Source organism: Gopherus evgoodei, chromosome 17 (assembly GCF_007399415.2).
Source record: "Gopherus evgoodei ecotype Sinaloan lineage chromosome 17, rGopEvg1_v1.p, whole genome shotgun sequence".
NCBI classification, from domain to species: Eukaryota; Metazoa; Chordata; order Testudines; family Testudinidae; genus Gopherus; species Gopherus evgoodei.
The window spans coordinates 16,431,679-16,453,941 of NC_044338.1; the positions used below are offsets into that span (position 1 = coordinate 16,431,679).

General features: G+C 44.9%; 1 protein-coding gene across 3 annotated transcripts in view; it reads right to left on the reverse strand.

Moving 5' to 3' along the window:
* The window catches only part of CLIP2 (CAP-Gly domain containing linker protein 2), a 126,745-nt gene that overhangs the window by 101,131 nt on the left and 3,351 nt on the right, over positions 1 to 22,263 (reverse strand). For all 3 annotated transcript variants that reach the window (XM_030536732.1, XM_030536733.1, XM_030536734.1), the window contains one exon: positions 3,637 to 3,860. In XM_030536732.1, coding sequence (XP_030392592.1) covers positions 3,637 to 3,748 — 112 coding nt within the window. In that variant the 5' untranslated portion in view covers positions 3,749 to 3,860. The remainder of the gene's footprint in view (positions 1 to 3,636; positions 3,861 to 22,263) is intronic.

The window sequence follows — 22,263 nt, forward strand, 5'->3', positions numbered from 1 at the left end:
CCCCATCCATGCTCAGTGGGTGCCTACAAGCCCATCCCAGCAGCTCCTCTCCAAGCTGGGAGAGTGCACCTATGAGGAGACAACATTCCCTGCCAGCAATAGCTGGTTCTCACTGCTAGATTCTGGAGTGCAGTGGGGGTGCCGCCTCACAATACCCCGCAAACAGAGAGCAGGGCGGGCAGGGAGTGAGAGAAAGGGATGGCTAGCCCCTCCCAGCGTCCCACACTCCTACCGCCAGTGCAGAGGGGTGGGTTGTGTACAGGGTCAAGGGGAAGAAATAGGGAGTGTGAGGCCCAGCCTTGCTACAAGCTGCATCATTGCTGTTACAGCTGCCTGATGAGCACATGGCTGGCTCCACAGAGCCGTTCAGTCCCATTCCCACCAGGCATGGAGGAACAGTTCTGAGAAGCGACTATTTCAGCAGCTCACTAGGGATCACCATGCTGTGCATGAAGCCAAGGACAGCGTGCCCTTCACAGCTAAATGCTGCCTGCCCACATCTGGGGAAGAGGCAGCAGTCCATCTTGTAGCAGGGAAATGATAACCAGCACAGCGCCCGAGGCCGTTTACAGCCTGCCGATGCTGCATACCCGAGATCACCAGCCAGATCCTTCCCCACCTACCTGGCACCCTTTTCTTCCTCTCTCTCTCTCTGCCCCACTGTCCCCAGTGCAGTCCTATACAGTCACTCCCCCACTGACCCCATGGGAGAAGTGCAGGTCAGAGTATTCCCCCACCTCTCCACCTTGGTCTTCTGAGCAACAAATCTTGTTTTTAAGCAAAGGTCAAACTCAGCATGAGGCTGCCTGCTGCTTGTGCTGGGCCTGCTTTGGGGGCACATTCATCACAGGGAAGGATGGTTGAGGCAGACAGAGGCACAAAAGCACTGCAGTAAACAAGCACCAAAGCCAGCTGCATGGCTGCATCAGGCCAGTTGTCATTGCTTATTAACCCCTTCGCACTGCAACACACATGCTGACTGCCTATGCCGAGACCCTGCACCGGCATCTTCAAGGGGATAGCAGTGGCCAGGGATCTCTCCACACGTCCATGGAAGATGGACATTTCCCCCCCTTCCTCTTACAGCCAGACCAACTGTAATTCACCCTCTGCTACAGGTTCAAAAATAGACTCAGCATCAAGTGTATTGACGGACTGGTGCTGGTAGCTAATGAGGCATCTTTCACCCACTTCACTCCTCAGTCAGTGCAGCACCGTTCAAATGCCAGTGCAGACCGGGGGAACAGAGGGGAGGTGTATTTTGCCTGGTACTCCAGGAGCAGATCTGGATACTATTGAGCATAACGACAGACTTCAGCAGGCCTAGCTGCGAAGGTATGGGACTAAACCAGAAGAAGGCAATCAGAACTGGATTCATTTATCACTCCTACCTAAAGCAGAGAAAATATTGCGGAAAATAAATCACTGCAGGGAGAATTTGCTCCATTTGCTTTACATGGGTTCTCCCCCTAATACTCAGACATCAGGAGGCTTGTAATGTCATTGAACTGTGAGAGACAAGTCCTAAAGCTAAACAACCACCCTGCTAATGGTCACATCTGTCTTCATCACCACACCACCCTCAGTAGAATTTTAAACACAACACAGAGGGCCAGATCCTCTGCTGGTGTAAATCAGTGTTGTCCCATGGACTTCAGCTCCACTTTATACCAGCTACTGATCTGGGCCAGAGTCTGATGAGATGACTGGGATTGGCAGCCCAGAAAAGATTTGCACTCACAGAGAAAAGCAAGTTAAAGCCCAAGGTTTTTGCAATCTGCTCCAGGGGACAGTTGGCAGGAGCAGACAGCGGTGCTATTCACCGTTGAAGGAACAGAAATATCCACTACAAAGGAATATCCTGAACAAATCAGTGTCACTGAAATGGCAACAGAGTCAGTCACTGAGCAGAGAGGGGCTCTTTGTATGGCAAGCGCATGCAGATGTAACTGCCTGAACCCCTGCTCTCATTGCAAAGAGTTGATAAGTCAAATATACATTGATACAACCTCTCTGCCACTGAAATTCCACAAGGTTTTTTTAAAAAACAACACTTCTATGGTCCCATCACTGCAGCAATCATTGCCTAGTTTCCCTCTCTTTTGTGCAAGCATCACCCCAGACTAACTTGCTTTGCAATGACAATGTAGATCTTTGTCAACTGTGGCCCTGATCCTGCAAAAGAGTCATATAGGAGCATGGGGCCTTTCTGTGCTTATACTGAACTCACTGTGGGATTGAGACCTAAAAAATGCTATTCTCCAGAGGGACAGAACCATACACAGAACTAATCAAACCTAGCAAACACTGTCTTAGGTTGAGTTAGGAATGAGAGGGTGGCAGATTTTGGGTTAAAACCAGCAACGTCCCCATCAAGGCAAACATTTGAGTGTATGTTTTTAATGAAATATATAGTGAAAACGTCTCTGCGTATTGAAAACAGTTAGTGGAGGGGCTGGCAGGCCCTAAAGATTCTCCAAATATGGGCTTATTCCTGAGATCACGAGCATTTGGAAAGGACTCACTTTATATGTTTCAAAGAAATTGTTTTGAAATAGAACCAATTTTTATACCGAAAAAGTTAGCCAAAAGTTACTTAAAATTAAAGCACAGCAGCCAGGAGAAATCACAAACTGGAAACTGTAGCCCTAAATGAAGGGCAGCTTGCAATCCCTTGAATTTTAAAGGTTGCACTGAACATTGGCCCTAGTATTGCTAAACCACATTCCTTACACATCCTGATGTGTAAACAGTATGCAGAGTATGAAGATCACATGCCCACAGTCCAGGATATGAGTGATAATACATAGCATGAAGGTCCCCTGCAAATGACTCAACTCAAATTGCTACACTGACTCAGGATAATCAAAAACTGCCCTCCCCCTTCGAAGTGCCATCAGTCAGAAAGGTTCTCTCTCATAGCTCTGCAAAATCATTCTTGCATTATCTCATGACAACGCATTATTCCTGTCAGTCTGTGTCTCAGTGACTATTGTGCATTTGCATGAGTGATGCTTTCAGTTCCCCAGGCAGCTTTTACACTTACACACACACACACACACACACACGCCCTGTAATTGCACCACGACTGTCACTACAGTACAACACTTGCATTAAAAAAGAAATTCAGCCTCCTTTCTGTACACCCTGTACAGATGGGGGAAAAAAAAGTCTACTTAAATGAACCCATGTGGATGATTTAGTTGGGGATTGCTCCTGCTCTGAGCAGGGGGTTGGACTAGATGACCTCCTGAGGTCTCTTCCAACCCTAATAGTCTACGATTCTATGTGCTGCAGACAGATGCAGTCACTAGATCAGTCACACATGCACGTAGAGCTGGGACTACAATCTGGTTCCTTCAGCTCCAAACATCCCGGGTCTTAAGCTAAGGGAGAACCGTTAGAGCAAGTAGAAACAGCAGGTCCCTATCTGCTCTGTAGATCAGCCACTAGAGAGTGACAATTCTCTCATTCCAATATACTTGCTTTGCCTAGTTGCCATGATGAGCCTATTTATGCCAACACAAGAAACAAGCACAGAGGGCTTTAAAACAAGGACAACCCAGACTTAAGACATTTTTCACCAGGTAACTTCAGAGGGCTTTGGGCCAGGCCCTAGATGAATCCAGGTCTCACCTTCCTTTGAGCCAGTAGTGGCTGCAGCCGCAGCTGTCCCCGAAGCCCGTCCCACAGGGCTGGAGTGTTTCCCTGCCCTGCCGGGAATTTTAAGTCCACTTGGTTTCAGCATGTTTGTCCCGCTCTGTATCTCAAGCTAGTAGCTGCCCGTCTCTTGGAGGGTTTTCCTACTGTCACCCAGTCAGGCTTCTAGATGACGGACCCCTTCTTCCATCGTCACAGACCTGGAGAAAAGAAGAGCACAAAGAAGTCAAACTCAGTTCAGAGAGGAAAGATGGTCTTGAGGTTAAGATACTAGACTGGGACCCAGGAGATCTGGGCTCGTTTCCCACCACTGTCACACATTCAGATTCAGAGTGTTTGAAGCCAGAAGGGACCATCAGATCATCTAGTCCAGTAGTTCTCAACCAGGATTCCGCAGCCTCCTTGGGGTCTGCGAGCCCTTACAGGGGGGCCGCGGAGCTTCGTGGCTGAAACCCGGTGTTCTGAGCCCCAGCGCTAAAGCCAGGATCAGCACAGGGCTGAAGCCGGCAGCCCCCGCCCAAAGCCGGGAGCAGCACAGGGCTGAAGCCAGCAGCCCCCCCTCCTCAGCCAGGAGTGGTGCAGGGCTGAAACCGGGAGCCCCAGCACTCTCCACCTCGCTCATTGAAGCTGGGAGCCCACACACAGCCCCCAGCCACCTCCTGCCTGCACCCAAGCGGTTTTCAGACTTTTTTAACTGAGTCCCCCACTGTGTGTTATATTTTTGGTTGCATCCCCCCACAGCCCAGACAGGCTGGGTGGCCTCCTGAATGAGTTGGGGGGGGGGCTCCCTCCCTGGACCCTGCTGTGCGGAGCTGGCTCGAGCCCTGCTAGCCCTTACCCCCTCCCCAAAATAGAAGTAAAACTATGCCTAGGCCCAAGGGTCCCCTCGCCCGGAGCCCTGCACTCCCTCACCCCCTCCCCACTACCAGGCCATGGCCTTTTTATAGCATGCTGAGGGGGACCTCAGTAGAGAAAGGTTGAGAAGCCCTGATCTAGTCTGATCTCCTGCGTATCACAGGCCATTAAATTTCACCCCAATGCCCCTGCATTGAACCCAATGACTTGTTAAACTAAAGCATTTCAATCCTCGGGAGCCAAAACTGCTGCATGCCACAAGCAGAGCACAGGAGAGATGAGGTGCCACCCATGCAGAGGACAGGGAAGTGATCAGGTGAGATACACCCAGATGACCCCAGAAGGTGATCCATGACTCATGCTGCAGAGGTGCGGGGAGGCGGAATTCCTCCCCGACCCCAATGACCAGTTTAACCCTAAGCATACAGGTGAGTGACACCGGCCAGGCACCTAAGAAAGGGGGTTCTCAGTAGCACTTCAGAGCTCCAGTCCATGCAGTGTCCCATCTCCAGCACACTCCCTGTGTGACCTCAGGCAAGCCAATCTCTCTGTACCTCAGTTCTGCATCTGTAAAATGGGGGATGATAAAACTTCCTTTGTCTGCCTCATTTATTTAGCCTGGAAGTTCTTCAAGCCAGGCACTGACTCTCACCCTGCATATGCACAGCACCTACCACAGCAGGGCCCTGGATGCTGTTCTAACATACTAGGGCATTGGTCCAAATATCGCAAACCAGGTTTCCAAAGAGCTCACTAAAATTACCCGTCTCTTATCTAAATCCTAAGCATTCAAAATTAACCTGCCCAGAGCCAATCCTGCTCCACAACGGAAGTTTTGCTGGGGACGTCATCAGAAACAGGATAGAAGCCTGGCTGCTGGCATGGAAGGCATGACCATTTCTTCTCACTTAATACTAAACAAAACACATTCCCACAGAGTTCCTGAAGCACCATACTAAAAGGATAGCAGCACTGTCAGGACGTTAGGAGAAGCACAACGTAAAGAGGCAGCTAGAGCTCATGGATTTATCACAAGACTGGGAACAACGAGCTTCTGAGGTGTAGCCCTGGCTCTGACACTGAGTAACTGGTCAAGGTGCTGATCTGGTGTCAGCCCCCCACACCAAAATCTGCAAACAGAAGCTGGGTGAACAAGAGTGGGAAACACTTCAGCGGCCGCAGCAAATGGGCGTAGAGAAGAAGGGCACATGGGAGGGGAAAACACCAAAACAAGGAGAATTCCAGGTCCTGAGTGCTTATAACTACACAGGACGTTTCAGCAAGGAAGATGTCCACATGCCATCAGCTTAGGGAACCAAGAGAGGGGAATTCGTAGTGGTGGGGGAAAAACCACCAGAGGTGAAATTTAGAGATGGGAGAGTCCTCGTAGGCCATCTAGTTCCTCCTCCAAAGGTACGGCACGATTGTTCTCACGGTAATTTTCCTCCTATTATTTTATCCAATCTAGTTTCGAGCAGAGCTTCCAGCACTTCTCTTGGGAGACCAAGCCACATTCTAATAGTTCACTCTGTCATATTCAGCCTAAATGCTTCCTTTATTAATGATGTGCTGTTACTCCTAGTTATACCCATTCTCTCCCGCACTCCACTCCACCCATGTCACCCTGGTTTTATTTTTCAGCTACGTGATCTGATGTTGCATTTTGGGAGGGATTTATGCTATGAATTGTAGCAGAAAAGCTGTTTAAATCCATCCTCAGGACCGAGGTTCACAGGCTGGGTAGGTGAAGGGGGGGGGGGCGGGAAGGGAGAGATTTAACAACAATTTAAGACAGAAGAAAGAAGCTTCACACTTTATCAGCCTCATAACAGAGGAAGCCTCAGAATCCAGGGTTTTGCAGTTACAGCCAAGCTAATTATAGGAAGTTTATAATTTATTCCATGAGTTCAGCCTGCTCTTCTGTTTTGCAGATTATCTGTAAACAGACTTGGATGCATTCGTTCATCATTTGCAATGGTGAGAATACCGTGCAAGCATATTGCAGCCGATGGGCTTCTCCATTAACTATTTGCGTCAACTAAATCTTTAACCATTCAGTGTTCCTGGGGTGCAATTGGTCACATAAGTCACATGATATTGTTTCTACTCCCTGCTGGAATTGACCGTTTTTAAAAAACAAAACATAAACCGGAGAAGGGAAACCAAAGGGTTTCAAGATGATCGCTCAAGCGCTTCTGGCAGAAACCTCTGTGCAAACCCATTTTGGGAGGGTTTTACTTTCAAAACACTCAATCAGTGCTCGCAAGCAAATGAATACCAAGGAAATTCCTGGTTTTCATTCTGACTAACAACGTTAGCCCGGACACAGCTTCCACACTTAGCATGAGCCATAGGAATGGGCAGAGGGGCAGCGAGGATGAGCACAAGAGCTGAAACACTGTTACACACTCAATACGTCATCGCCCAGATTTTTCTGAAAGCGCTCAGCCCCCACAATGGGGGCCAGATTCTCAACCGAGCGCCTCTCCCATTAAAATACCAAAATAAGTCCACCTAATGTTCAAAAGACATCAGCATGATCACCTCTTAAGAATCTGGCCAGGAGGGTCACAATGGGAATTTGCTGGGTGCCGAGCACTTTGGAAAATCTGGTCTTTAGGGAGGCGCCTACGTGGGAATGGAGCTCTTTTGAAAAATCTGGCTTTAATTATGGGCACTGAGCCCTTGAAGATCTGCCGCTCCTGTAAACAGATTGGAAATGCCTCACGTATTCCTTTTCCCCTTCCCACATGCAATCACATTTGCTCTGGTTACAGCGCTTAGCAGCAATTTCTGACAGCAGCAATTACAGCCAGAGAGAAGATGACGAATCTGCATTACCTTGGCACACTCACAGGCATAGAAAAAGAAGAAAAAGCTGCCAGCTAAGTGCAGACACAGAAAACAGCTTTCTATAAAAGCAATGCACCCGAGTACATAACCCTGGACAGAACTGCTTCAGAAGAATCTTAGTTAATCATCAAAGCAACAGGAGTAAAGGAGGATGCAATGATGGATTTGCTATTATTTTGCACCCCTGTTACAGGAAGTGTTTGTTTAAGAGTGGACAGCGAGCGAGAGAGGGAAAGCAAGAGTGAGAGAACAAATAAAAGGGCCTAGATGCAGAAGCCTTTGTCAGCTTTGTTGGCAGAGTTCTGCTGCAGGATCCCCTGCTGATGAGCTGCTCTGCTCTCCTCAGTAAGCATGAAGCCGTGCCCCCCATATCCAACTCCACCCCAGCTTGGCTGCCCATTGAAGGTAAGCATGAAGTGCAGAATTCACATCCTGAATTCAACCTCTCCTCCCACCCCCCTTTCAAATCAATGGGATATTCCAATCTCAGGCTTCGGTTCAGCTCATCAGTGAGAGACCGGGTCAGCCGCAGAATACAGATCTCGGTTTGCAAGCAACCCTCACAGATGCATGTGGGATTTGGAAACAAAATACCCTCCGGAGCACTGGCGATACGTTCCATAAAATGTAAAGGCAAAATTTATAAGTGTGGACGCCTACAATTTAGATTCCTAAATCCACCTTTAAGCAACTAAACAAAAGTAGCCTGATTTTTTCTTCTTATGGCTATGCATGCCCACGTTTGCAGGATCAGGGTCCGAAAGCAAAAATATGTAAAGAAAAAATAGCCAAAGATACCCGCTGAGCAGTACTGACAGGAAAAAGAGACCAATCCCTGCCATGCAACATGCTGCCTATGAATACAACGTGCTGTCTGAGAAGTGGTAGAAAAAAGACATTATAAAATACTGACTCATGGGAGTAACCACAACTTAAAATGGGACTGCTTGTATAAGTAACAATTTGCAGGGTCAGATCCTGGTTCTCATTTTAAGCTCTTCCCAGCTGAATAACCTTTAGAAACCCAACAGCTCGTGCTGTTGAAATAAGTGTAATATGCCAGCTTTCCACACACAAGGACAATCTACGGGGAATGCCAGGAAATCAGAATGTGACCCTCTAAGGGGGAAGCCAAGGGAGTAAACAGCCTCTCATTCATTTTTAGTGCTCTCATGACCATGCAGAGACACAGTTGTATTATGCTCAAAGGCTCTGGCACTTTTAACAGTAAAGAGGCAGCTTGTGAAGCAAAACACACACACACACCCACACCCACACCCCCCCCTCTCTAGGCACAGCTGCTTTGCTAATGAAGTAACCTTGACTCCGGACACACTAATGGCAATTTCATTTTGTGCTTGTGAGATGCATCCTCCCATCTACTATGGCTAAAAGATAAATGAAATTCCAAATGCTGGCAGATCATCTGGGCAAACAAACATGTTGCAGGACATTCCCCAAGGTAAAATCCCCTTATGTATGTTTTTTAAATGAAAGCTCAGATTCTCACTTAATAAAACCCCAGGTCCTGGAGTCATATTAAATAGAACACCAAATATTGCTAGACCTGAGATGAAATGAAGAGTTATCAACACCAGAAACAACGCGTAACTGTCGATGAGGGGGGAGTACAATTTAAAAGGTTTTGTGGGTTGCAGTGAGGTTCAGGGCAAAGCATATAAATCCTGGCAGAAATCGGGGGGGAAGACATGACCCCTCTCCATGCGTCAGCTCTGATCAACCCATCTCTGATTTTTGCCCTTTGCACTTGGTTCAGCTTGGCCTTTGCAAACAGTCCGTCTATTTCACTTTCTAGTTCTCAGGCACTAGCCCAATCCCAATGGAGCAATACAGAGGAAAAGTTAAGTAAAAAACCTTTCCCATGTAATTTTCTGAAGTGACACACAAAAAAAAAAGTTTTGTTTTGCTAAACCATTGCAGATGGAAGGGGGCTGAGTTGAGAGGTGTGATTGGGTGGGGTGGCCCCAGTGGTACGAGGACTAGCTCACTATGCCCCTTGTGTCTCCAGTCCATGGGTTAGTGGTAGCACAGGACTGCTTTAATATCAAGTCATTTATTGAAGATCCCATTACTTAAAATAGGCACATAAGACCCAGAAGAACAACAAGATGGACAAAGATGTCATGACAGCTGCAGACAAACTCCATGGGCTTTCATTAGCTTAAAGAGAAGGAATAAAGGAAAAGTTTACAACTAAAATATTGCCTCTGTATTGAAGAGGATTACGGGGGATGAAAGAGTCACTTGAACAAACCTGTTTCATTATTTGGCAGTGTGATCTCCTCTGCAGCTAGCAGTGTACCTGGCACTAACAACAAGGCAAGCTACCTTGCTCCCCGATTGATGTGCTAATGGGTTCTTGGGAGACACCCTACCAAGAGAAGCAAGATTCTTTGTGCACGCGTGGGTCGTACTCTCTCAGCCAAGGGGGTGGGAGAGGGGGGAAGAACCACAAAGCAAACATCTTACCTGAAGCACTTATTCTCAAAAGGATGGAAATAAGCAATTTTCAGATGTTAAAGTTCCAGTGTGGCATCCAATACTGCAAGGACTATTGGGAGGAGGGAATAACTTAGGAGCCTAAGTCTCAGTGCAAATTAATCAGACTTAGGATCCTAAATTACATGCTTTTGAAAAGTCTTCCCTTATGTTTACAGAGGGACAGACTCCTTCCTCCCAGGTATCTTTGCCATTTCTGAAAGCTGTTCCCCTACTTGGTTGGAAGTAAGCTGAATTTGGTAATCTTCCAGGCATGCTACAAAAGACCCCTGTTTGATACAGGTTTTGGAGAGGGCTACGGGTATACGTCCTATAATGAAGAAGGGATGAAAAGGTCTCTCTTTCGATGGCTAGCTGGCTGAGTTCCTGCTGGAATGAGAACTTAATGCTGCTGGGACATTATGGACTTTAGGGCACCTGAAGACTTGGGTAGGTTTCCTTCTTATTTTAAATCTGACTGAATAATCCCTGTGGACCGAATGCGTTTGGGATTACTCAAAAGGATGGAAAAAACAGGTGTAAATATTTAGGGCTTGGACTGCCCAGATGTAAGAGATCTCAACACACAGCTGCCCTAACCTCGCCCAGCTCTCACGGCTAGGGAAAACCAGAGATTTATGAAGCTCTGGGTCCCACCACTTATTAAATGTGTTCTGCAGAATTAATGACTTACATGAGGGACTTTATTTATTGCTAATTCTGCTATTACTTTATCATGTAGCATTGATAGGACTTGACTTAAAAAAAAAGAATATATCAGTTACTAGTTAAGTAATTTTTATTCTACTGCTCCCTTTAAACTAAAATCTTATCGGGGTGGGAAGGGGCATCTCAATTTTTTTAAACATGTGACTTAAGTTGGTTGAAATGTTTTAAACAATTTTTGGGTGAAAAATTTTACATTTATCTTTATAAATGGGAATTTTTTCATAGAATCACAGAAATGTAGGGCTAGAAGCGACCTCAAGATGTCAGCTAATCCAGCCCCCTGCACTAAGGCAAGACCAAGAACACCTGAGATCTCTGACAGGTATTTGTCCAAACTGCTCTTAAAAACCCCCAGTGCCGGAGATTCCACAACCTCCTTAGGTAACCAGGAAAAGGGTGAGGAAAAAGGAGGGTGGGGGGACGGAAACCAACATTTTTTTTTTGAAAAATCACATATATGAAAATGTTAATGACAAAAATTCAAAGTGAAAAAATGGTTCCTTTTAACAACCGTGTAGAATGAAAATTACTCCAATATTTTTTGAAAATTTTTTTGCTATTTTTTCTGCCCTTTTTTGACCAGCTCTACTTTTTGCTAATAAAGCAACTAAACAAGTTACTGGTATATCATTCATTTTATAAAAAAGTTAAGTCATATCCTACGCTGTCTTTAAACCTACTGCAAATCTCCCACTGATATTCTTTACACCGCTCCCAGAAGTGTGCCAGATGCTTCAGAGAAATGCAAAGACCTGGGGTAAAATCTTGTAGAACAGACTCCCCTAAGAACTAAGGACCTTTAGAAACCTCACTACTTTCCTCTCCAAGTGTAAGATGCATTTCTCTGACCTTGCCGTTTTTAACATAAACACTCAAACATTTGTATTATAAACAGAAGAGAACAAACATGTGACAGATGTCAGCCATGTTCCTCAGTGCACTACTGGAAGGGGCTCAGATACTAGGGTGATGAGCACAGGGTCGCCCCTCGGGGGGGGGGCAAGTGGGGCAATTTGCCCTGGGCCCCAGAGGGACCCCCACAAGAATATAGTATTCTATAGTATTGCAACTTTTTTTTATGGAAGAGACCTCTGAAATTGCTTTGCCCCAGGCTCCCTGAATCCTCTAGGTGGCTCTGGATGAGCATGGTATATGCATATAGACTAGAACATGATATCCTGACTCTATTAAGTCAATGGCAAAATTCCCATGGACTTCCAAAGGGAGCCTGAATGAAATCCTTGCCCTGCTCCAAAGTCTTATTTGCTGATGCAACACAATGAATGAGAGTCACTGAAAACGTGACGCAAAGCATAATAAGAACATGGGACTCCCAGTTATGGTGCACAAACATCTTGCTGCCCACTCAACAACAGAGGGGAAAATTCTGTCCTCAGATCGTCACAGCACAGAGTTTGACAAAACAAAACAAAAAAACCCACTCTCCCTACATGCAGGAAATTGCCTTTGTTACCATAGAGATCCTGCAAAGTTCAGACTATCCGAACTCGCCATACGTACCAAAGAGCAGAATTTGCCTTGAGAGTGAAGTAATTATGAAGGCAAGGCTCAAACAGTCCAGGCCTTCGTGAGGGACAGGAAATGAAGCCAGTCAAAATAAAGAGGATGATGTGATAAAGCCAAATTGCAGCTTTGCTGGTATCAAAGGAAAAAGCAGATGCTGAAAACAGAGAGCAGCTTCATCTTGCTGCAGATTTAATTCCATAAATTGTTCCGTCTGATCCAAGGTGGTCATGCATTCACCTTTTTGCTTCTCTAATAAAGTTACTGACCGCTTGTCAGAGATAAAATAACTATTTCTAAAGCACTAGTTAGATTAGGATTAAGTCCTCCAATTTAATCAGGGCATGACAGAACGGGGGAAGAAAAGATATTCCTTCCTAATTAAGACAACCAGAATCACTCACCAAGAAAATATTTTCTGTGATAAATAAAACGGAGAGAGGATCCTTTCCCAATAGCTTAGCTGAGAGAATAGAGTAGCTCGGTGCTCTAATCAAGTTTTTAAGGGAAGGGCACCGTGGAGTGTTCACTGGACTACACAGTACTGGTTCGGCAAACACAAGCTTCTCTCTTTCCCTGGTGAGGAGTCAAAAATTTCTTGATATGGTCATAAGGATTTGTTGCCCTCACACTGCTCTCACCACATCTCTTAAAATGTCTGTCTTTAATCTCTTCTTTATCCAGGTTTTCTGATATTTAGTGCATAGTGCAATAGGAAATCCTAGATGTATCTTAGAGGACTTTTTGCATTTTTTGCTTATTCTTCTATGCATTTATACCACACTAATCACTGTGCTGTCTAGGCATCCACAGAGACAAAAGAAAAAATGAGAGACTACTACCTAATACTGTGTACTAAAAATACCCACATACAGAAACTAAACCAAAGAGAAAAGACACAGGCTAAGGAGACTCAGACTCCTCATCATAAACTAACTGGGGAATAAGTATGAGCCTGGGCCTGCAGTTAACAGATTCAAAATCTCTGTTGCAGTCAACGGTGATGCATACTCCCCATGCTGGCAACATGCTTATTAAAAACTGAAGGATCAGCCCCTTAGATAGCAGTAATGTAAACAACATAAACGACTCTGTGCTAGTTAGGGTGATCAGATGTCCCGATTTTATAGGGACAGTCTCAATATTTGGGGCTTTTTTTTTTTTTTTTTTTTTTTTTTTTTAAATATGGGCTCCTATTATCCCCCACCCCGTCCTGATTTTTCACATGTGCTGTCTGGTCACCCTAGTGCTAGTAGAAGTCCAAACCATCCCCCACCCATGGGGAAAATCCAAGGGAAGGGCCTGGAAACTGCATGACCTTCAACTCCTTGGCACCCTCCCATGGATGGAGTGGAGTTCTCGTCCCTGGAGTGGGGCTGGGATTTGGCACCAACAGGTTATGTGGGGAAGGGACTGAATGCTCCAAAAGATGCCATGGGTCCTGCCATGCATCCATGTGGGGCACAGGAGCAATGGTACAACCACGGCAGGCAGGCAAGGCAAGGCATGTCCTACTGGTTTAATCAGTGAAGGACATCTTAGGCTTGATCCAGTGACTACTGAAATCATTGGAAAGATTTGCATAGACGGTCAACGGTTAAGCCCAAGTTTTTCATAAAACGGGGGGTGGGTTGTTTCTTTACAAATTTTTGATGGAAAATACTTACCATTTATCACCCGGCCCTATTTAGAAAGAGCCTGGTAGGAAACAGAACAGTGGGCAGAGTCCCAGGAAGGCAGTTAAAGAGGTATGATAAATACAGTCCATCATACAGCTCTGCAACTTACCATTCATGGCATACCCTTTTAGATCTGACTCTTTCTGTAATTAAATACATGCCGTAACATACACAGGATGTACTGCATGGCAGAATAAATCCTCCAATAGAAAACCTCACATTGGGAATTTCCTGGTTTTTGACCGTTTCATTTAACACAGCATCAAATTTTGCACTGGCACTCACTCAGTTACTCGTCATATCTTGGGCTCACGCACGTGGCTTGATTTGTTCATGGCTGGTAGTCTAACCTCTGCCCTGGGTTTTGATTATGAAATGAAAACAAGACTAAGGTCTTTTTTCCACCCACGCACCCAACCCAGTCCCACTTTGCAGAGTGGAATTGAAAGGCGCGTGCAACCTAAGTGAGGAAAACATGACAGCAGTGGGGATGATTAAAGGAATTGCAGTTTCGCTCAACTTTGAACATTTAAAACAAACATTGGCTCTATGAGAGCATTTCCTTTCTGGAATTCATTTTCATCTTTTACCTGGCAGTAGGAGAGCTCCTTTGATGTCAACAAAGCTACAACAGTTTAAACCACAAGAATTTGGCCAAAAAAGAATAAGGAATTCAGAAAGTTTAGGGGAAGAATACACTTCTGTTTACCCAGAGACAGCAAAGATTCACCTTAAAACAGCAGGCTACATTCTGACCCACTTTACACCCCACAGGTCGGTGCAAGACAAGAAAATATTTAGCCCAGTGGGTTTATATTAGAAGTCAGATTGAAAGTCTTACTGCTGAAAGGTTTGATGCATCCAACTTCAAGATGGTGATTGGACAGCAAAGTTCAGACAGGTTCTTATTTCTAAGAGCAGTTTAAGGAATTAAGTTGTATGTGTATGGAGAGAAAGGGGAGGGAGTGTAACTTGCCTCACCTGCTCTCCCTTGCATACTTCTGGTAAATTCACCCTTGTGAGGGTCGAATCCTGGGAGTAGTTCCACTGAAGTCAAGGGGATTACTGACATCAGTAAGACAAGCCAATCTTGCCCCTATGTTTCCATGTACCATACTAACAGAGCAGAACGGTTTGGGATGGCAGCATTTCAAACTCTCCTCACCACAAAGGCGCATCAGACTTTCTCCATTTCCTGGGGCTCCCACAGGATCACGTTTTCACTTGACAAATTGCCAGGCCACTGGGTAAAAACCAGGTGCCTTTACTGCATTCAGAATCCCTCCCTGCACTGAATTCCAGAGTCTTCTGAAAGCACTTGAACCAATTACTGATGTATTTTTAACCTCCTATGCCTTGTCTCTACAGGGAAAGGCCATTGCATTATAACGGACACAATGTTATCTAAGCATGACAGACAAGGACCATCCTGGTTAGCCCTAGAATGAATCTTCACACCAGACCACCGTGTATGCTGTAGGGGCCACATTTGTTACAGAAATCCCATTAGACCAGGGGTTCTCAGACTTCTGTACTGGTGACCCCTTTCACATAGCAAGCCTCTGAGTACGACTCCCCCTTATAAATTAAAAACCCTTTTTTATATATTTAATGCCATTATAAATGCTGGAGGCAAAGCAGGGTTTGGGGTGAAGGCTGACATCTTGAGACCCCCCATGTAATAACCTCGTGACCCCCTGAGGGGTCCCAAACACCAGTTTGAGAACCCCTGCATTAGACGAACCTTGACCGACTGAGACATAATTCTGAGCATGTCTGCCTTATATACACAATTTTACAGACACACACATACACACACATCCCAATTTTTCACATTTGCTATCTGGTCACCCAACCTGAATGCAAAATCAGATCAGTTAACACATGGGCGTTCTCCCATGTAGTCAAGCCCTTCAAGTGCCCTTAACACAAGCAATGTAAGGAAACAACTAACTTGACTCACTGCCTGACCCCACAAAAGCAAAAAGCTGACCCATTGCAGGGTGGAACCCAGAGCTCTAGAGAGAGGAAACGCTAGAGCAGGGGGTCCCAAACCATGGGCTGTAGCTCTAAGATGGGCCAATGCACAGTCCCCAGTGGTCCACCAGCGTAACTGCCTTCTCCTGTCAAGTCAAACTGTTGGGTTTCAAAGATCTTGACACATTTCTTTGAGTGCTGGTTCTAGGGATTTCTCTGGTTACAAGTGTTAGCGTTACAATGAAAAGAAAGCAGGGACATTATTTACAATGTTATAGTTCATATGTTCTAATCCTTAACATTAATAATTTTCCTCCAGAAGAGTTAACAGTGGGCTGCAGTGCCTGTTACAGCTGCACAGGTGGGCCACAAAGGGAAAAAGTTTGGGACCCCCTGCCCTAGAGCATGGGTCCTATGACTGAAGCGTGTATTGGCAGCGAGTACTGGGTTCTACTTTCACTGGAGCCAGTAATTTCAGCTTGCTGTGCCGGATGAAGACTGAAAATAAGAGTACCAGTCTCACGGGGGGAATGACATGAGGCTTAGTTCATGGATGTCTGTTATGTGGTTTGAGATCATCAAATTGAAGGTGCTATGGAAGTGTGAAGTGTCTCTTATTACTGAGCCCTAAGCCACTGAGGTGGCCCCATCACTGCTCTTGTTCCATTGCAGTTGTTCTGCTCTCTGTCTGTCACTATTCTTGGGGCAGCTCGGCGTGACTGAGACCAGTTCCCAGAACCCCTCCTCCTCTTTGCTGACTCATCAGTGCACATTAAGTTTCCCACACAAAATGTTGACCCACCCACCATGGTTCATGCTTCTCTGACTGCTGCTCTCTCTGGAGTCTCTGTGATTTCCCCAGACCACAGTTAACACGGACACATTTATGTAATTCCCACCACCCATAACGGTGGAGACACGAAGGCCAGGGACTTAGACAATGTTTTTTGCCCAGCGTGCATTAGTCACATATAGTTTCCTGCTTAAGCCTACATAGTCCCAGAACAAAAGGCCTCTGCAGAAGAAAACCTCCGGATGGCTCAGGGGCTTGGAGCTGGAAGAAGGGCATTCCCCCTAAAAGTCACTAGTTCAAATCCTGCCCAAGTCAGCAGATGGCAAGTTTCAATTACTGCTACCAAGTGACTTATTACAACTAACATGCTAAAAATCAAACCATCAGTGTTACACTGCCCACCTTCCTGCCAGCTTCTTTATTCCACCCACCTCTTACTGTTTGACTTTTAGATTGTAAGCTCTTTGGGGCACAGACTGACTTTGCTCTGCATTTGTATAGTGCCTGCCATAAAGAAGCCTCAAGCAGAGTGGGGCCTCTAGGTGCTAATGCAACAGAGCCACAATCTCATCTGATGGGTGCGCAGAGGCTTATGCAATATAAGGCAGAGGTCACAGGCCAGTTCCTAGCAGATGGGCATCCATAGCACAGAAATCACTGTTCTGCACAGCAGTCAGATAGGCAAGGAAAGTGAACTACTCCCTCCTTCTGCTCTCTCCGCATCAGGGCTGAGGCACAGCTGGCTGGGTGAGGGGGGCTTGCACTGCATGGGGTGTGCACATCCTGCGACAGGGCTAACAATCCGGCATCTTTCACCAGCACGGGACTCTTTTGCAAGAGCAGCTTTGCTGCACAGCCGGTTTTAAAACACATTTCTAATCTTACAGTTTCTACAAGCCACGGTGCTACTGGAAAGCACCCATATATTGGTTCTTAACGTTTTGTGGAGCTAGGCAGACAGCGAGCAGATCCTGCTTGAAGGAGCATGGTGGAAGTAAAATTTCACATTATCTAACACAATTTAAAAGTAAAGAGAGTCAGGAAAGTGTCAGAGTGACCTGAGAATCCAGACAGAATGGGAGCGTTAAAGGACTGTGCTTCGTTTTGATCATTAGGGTGTCATCGCTTGATAGCTGTACCCCTGGCAGTTGCTTTACTGCTTACAGCAGGTTTATTATGCAGGAAAAAGTCATTTACCAAAATACACGGTCTTTCTGCACTACAAATCCCACTGTTCCACCCTGTACTATAGGCAAGACCATAACCATGTTCTGTAACCAAGGCAAAGACTTGGCCCTGTCCAGATGTGCCAGTTTAGCCTGGTTACAAAATACAGCTACGGTTGTTGTACTGGGGCCCCTGACAATTGTATTGGTAGAGTAAACAGTTATATGCAGTGAAAAACTCAGAGCATTAAACTGGCTATGTGACTTCTTTTAGCCAAGGCAAGCCATAAACTTACGGCACCCTAAGGAGATTAGATCCTAAGTATTCCATAAACGTGAACTATCCTATCACCCGTGAGTGCCCTTTAGAATTTGGTGTCTCAAAAGGGCATTTGTCAAGTGCTCTAACACCTCCTGCGCTTAATAGCCAATGAACTCACGTATTAAGTTTCATTTTCATAGGGGAAAGATGTGCTTGCTGATGCCTCAAAGGTCTCAAGACTAAAAATCTGCAGGTTAGATGAACCCTGGTTATCTCAAGCACCATTTATTGGGATGCATTTACAGAGGGCTTCCCCTACAGAACAGACTTTAGCAAGTTAAAAAAGCTTTTGCACAGATCCCAACGAAAGCTGGAAAAAAATTCCATGATATTCTGTGTTTTACTGAACTTAAGCATAGACTTTCCCCAGGCTGAGCAGTATGTTCAGTACAGGATTGGCCGACAGATAGCTGATTAATGGGCAATCCTATGGAGAGGCTGTTCTGATCACAAAGGATAGTGCTTTTCATCTATATTCATTCTAGTTCCAATAGTTTAATGACTTTGCCACTTTAACCAGCTGCTATATTAACTGGTGCATCTCATGTATTTGTATGATCTGTAATATTTCCATGCCCTGTTCCAAACATGGAACCACTTGATTTTCTCGTCTAGATACCAAGATTCTCAGTGCCAAAGATCAGTATTTTTCCTAAAATAAATAAAACATAAATGCAAAGAAACTACCCAAGTATAGCCATTTTAACTCACAATCCTCATTCATCCACTCTTAAGTGGTGATATTTGGATTCATCCCAGAATCCTTTGCACTGGTTCCCCATGATACTTCAAACCACATGACAAGTGCTGCAGCACTTCAAAAAAGCATCATTAGATTTGGTGCCACACTTAGTGTGAGGCTCTGGCCACTAAGGAGCAGATAGCAGGGAATAAAGGACAGAAATTTTCCTTGTGACACACAGGTTGAGACACCATTATATTTATGCCATGTTATCCCTCAGTAAACTGCCATCCAAGGACGGACTGCTGTGTTGGTCACTAACTAAAATATCCTACTTCTAGTCAAGGATGCCCTTATTTTATACACGTGGAAACTGAGGCCAAGGAGGTTAAGTGACTTGTTCAAGATCACACAGTGCCTGACACTACCCACCAAGCTAGAGCAGTAACTTTGTTAGCTATAACCTAAACAGAAGCTACAGAACTAAGCTAAGTGGAAGCTCTATAGAACTACTATAGTAGAGCTAAACAGAAGCTATATGACTAAGAAACAGATTATAGTCTTGGGGAAGCCTGTGTGGAGAGATGTGACTACATGCATTAAACCAGTATTTTACAGACACAAAATGCTCCATATTCAAAATGAAGCTTAAGAAAAATCCGTTAAGTACATTTTGCATGACGTAATTGCCTCGTAAGTTGTTCCAGTAGAGGCCTCCTTTTCTGGGGTATTTACACATTCAGAAGCACTTCAACATCCAGGAGACACGCTAACAAGTCATGAATGGAAATAGGAGAGCTCCCAAGTGATGGGAAAGTCTGGGTTGTTTCTAGAGGCAGCTGCTTTTCACGCCTGCCAGGCTGAAAGAATTATTGAAAACTTTCCAGCACTAATTGGCAAATACAAAAGTCTTCAGAGCCTGATGCAATAAACCAGGGGTCAGCAGAAAAAAATGGATCTCCCAGAAAAAGGCATTGTCAGTAATTGCGCTGAAACTTGGTGCAACGTTTTGGCTAGTTGGTTTTTACAGGGGCTGTGTTGGGAGGGAAGTTACAGTTGCACAACAGCCCAGGCACGGGTAGGAAGTGGTATGAAGGGGCTGATGAGATAAAAAGAATTTAAAACAGATGAAAAAAAATTAAAGGGAAACCCCAAGTAACATGTACGTAGCTTCTTACTGTATTCTAAGTACAATACAAATGTTTAATGAAGCCTTCCCTGCAACACTGTGAAACATTAATACAATAAATAAGTTAATTATTACTGAAATGCCCTTTGAGAGTCAATGGAAGTTAGGTGCCCTGATGCTTTTGAGAAAAAAAAAATCTTACTCTGTATGAGTAATGGATAAATAAGTCCATTTTATAGATGGGAAAACTGAGGTACACAGGTTAAGTGACTCATTCTAGGCCACTGCAAGAATCAGTGTCAGAGTTCAGATAGTTCTCCCAAAATTAAGTAACAAATTTAAGCCATGTCAATGTCTCAGATCTCTTTTGTGCCTTAATATGGGTCATTCCTTCCTGGGAGGCAGCCTGGGTCCAGGAGATAGGGCACTTGAGTGGGACTCAGGGGAGCTGAGTTTTATTCCTGGCTCTGCTACACAACTTTGAGCACGTCATGCCTCTTTTATTACATTAATTATTTATTTACTATTGTACAGCAGCTAACTGCACAAGAGGCTACTGAAATAGAAATAATAAAACATCCATAGAGAAGCACTCTGAGTTGTGAGCCCAAACTGATATAGTATTTGAAGTCATTCAAGCTGGAGTCAACAACGTTAAGCCACAGGAGTGCAATTTGACAACCCTTGGTTACATTTATTTAAATGTGTTCCTTTTACTTCTGCTGTAATTGCGCCAACTCTGCCTATTTGCTGGATCAGATTTTGTTTTTCGGTTTAGAAAGTAGCTAATAAAAATATTGTTCCTTTAGGACTTGTTCCAAGGCAATAGGGCTGATGCAAAAATGTTGTAATTTTTATTGGCTTTTTAACAAAAAACAACTTTTTAAAAAAAGACTAAAACGAGAGATGAGTGCTGGCATAAGGTGTGACTCCAAGAGTCATGTGGAATGAAGTCATCTCTCCACTAAGGGAAGCACTGTGTTAAAACATGAAAACCAGAAGCTGAAACTGACTATAAACCAAATGAAATTGACCTGTGTAGTTTTATCATCCCAGCAAAATGAAAAGAAACTGCATAAGGTCCCCCATCTAAGAAGCAGGTGTAACGGTGTTAAAAGTGTGTGTGCACTGTTGAAACAGACTCTGTACATGATAGGGTTCTGTGTTTGTTTCTTAACAATCTACCTACCACCCACGTTCAGTTTACAAGAAAAAGGTGGTTCCCCCCACCCCCACTCGCTAGCTCTGGAGAATCAACCAATGATCTGAGAGCTGAAATGGGTTTTTTACAGCTCATGCATCACTGTCAGCAATAAAGATTCTGCAACAAAAATGCATGTTAGGAAAGAAAGGATGATTCTGTGGCTAAGGCACTAATATAGGACTCAAGAGGGCTGGGTTCAATTCCTGGATCTGCTGCAGGCTTCTTGTGCAAATCACCTAACTTCTGTTTCACCCACCCTTTGCCTGTCTTGTCTAATTGGACCAGAGAGATCTCTGGGATAGTGTCTCTCACTATTAATTTATGCAGTGATCAGCACAACGTGTTGTTGGGGAACTACAGTAATAAAGCCGGTTTCAGAGTGGTAGCCATGTTAGTCTGTATCAGCAAAAAGAACGAGTACTTGTGGCACCTTAGAGACTAACAAATTTATTTGAGCATAAGCTTTCGTGGGCTAAAACCCACTTCATCGGATGCATGCAGTGGAAAATACCGTAGGAAGATATCTCTGTGTACACACACACACACACACACACACACACACACACACACACACACACACTCTTACGGTATTTTCCACTGCATGCAACTGATGAAGTGGGTTTTAGCCCACAAAAGCTCATGCCCAAATAAATTCATAAGTAATAAAGCAGTTAACAATCCTGGAGATGAGGCGGGATCTAGAATAGAATCCAGACCTCTCTCTCTGAGCTGTGTTGGCTCTGCAGGACTAAGAGGAGTAAACAGTAATAAAAAATTACGTGTGTCACTAGTTAGCAGAGACAGCTCTGAACACAAACAGGGAGCAAATATGTTGGTGAAGAAACAGCTAGGTTTTTACATCATGGGCCCACACTAACAGTCACACACAACGTTTCTATTTAAAAGGGGGCTTGAGTCTTTGTTTATAAGGCCTCAAAGAGGTTTTTTCCCCATGCTTGAGGTTTTTTTACCGCAGAAATACTAGAAATGTCAACTCTGGTCTTCTCTCGTTTTGCTGGAAGAACTACTACTTGTCTCAGACCACGTGTATTGTGAGTTCTCACACCTCAGCTGAAACCATAGAGGAGCTGAAAGCTTCCAAGACATCTTTTCTTCAAAACGTTAGTTAATGAATGAAGCTACATTGGCACTGACACACAAAGCTTTGTCTGACTCAATTCCCTTCCTCTC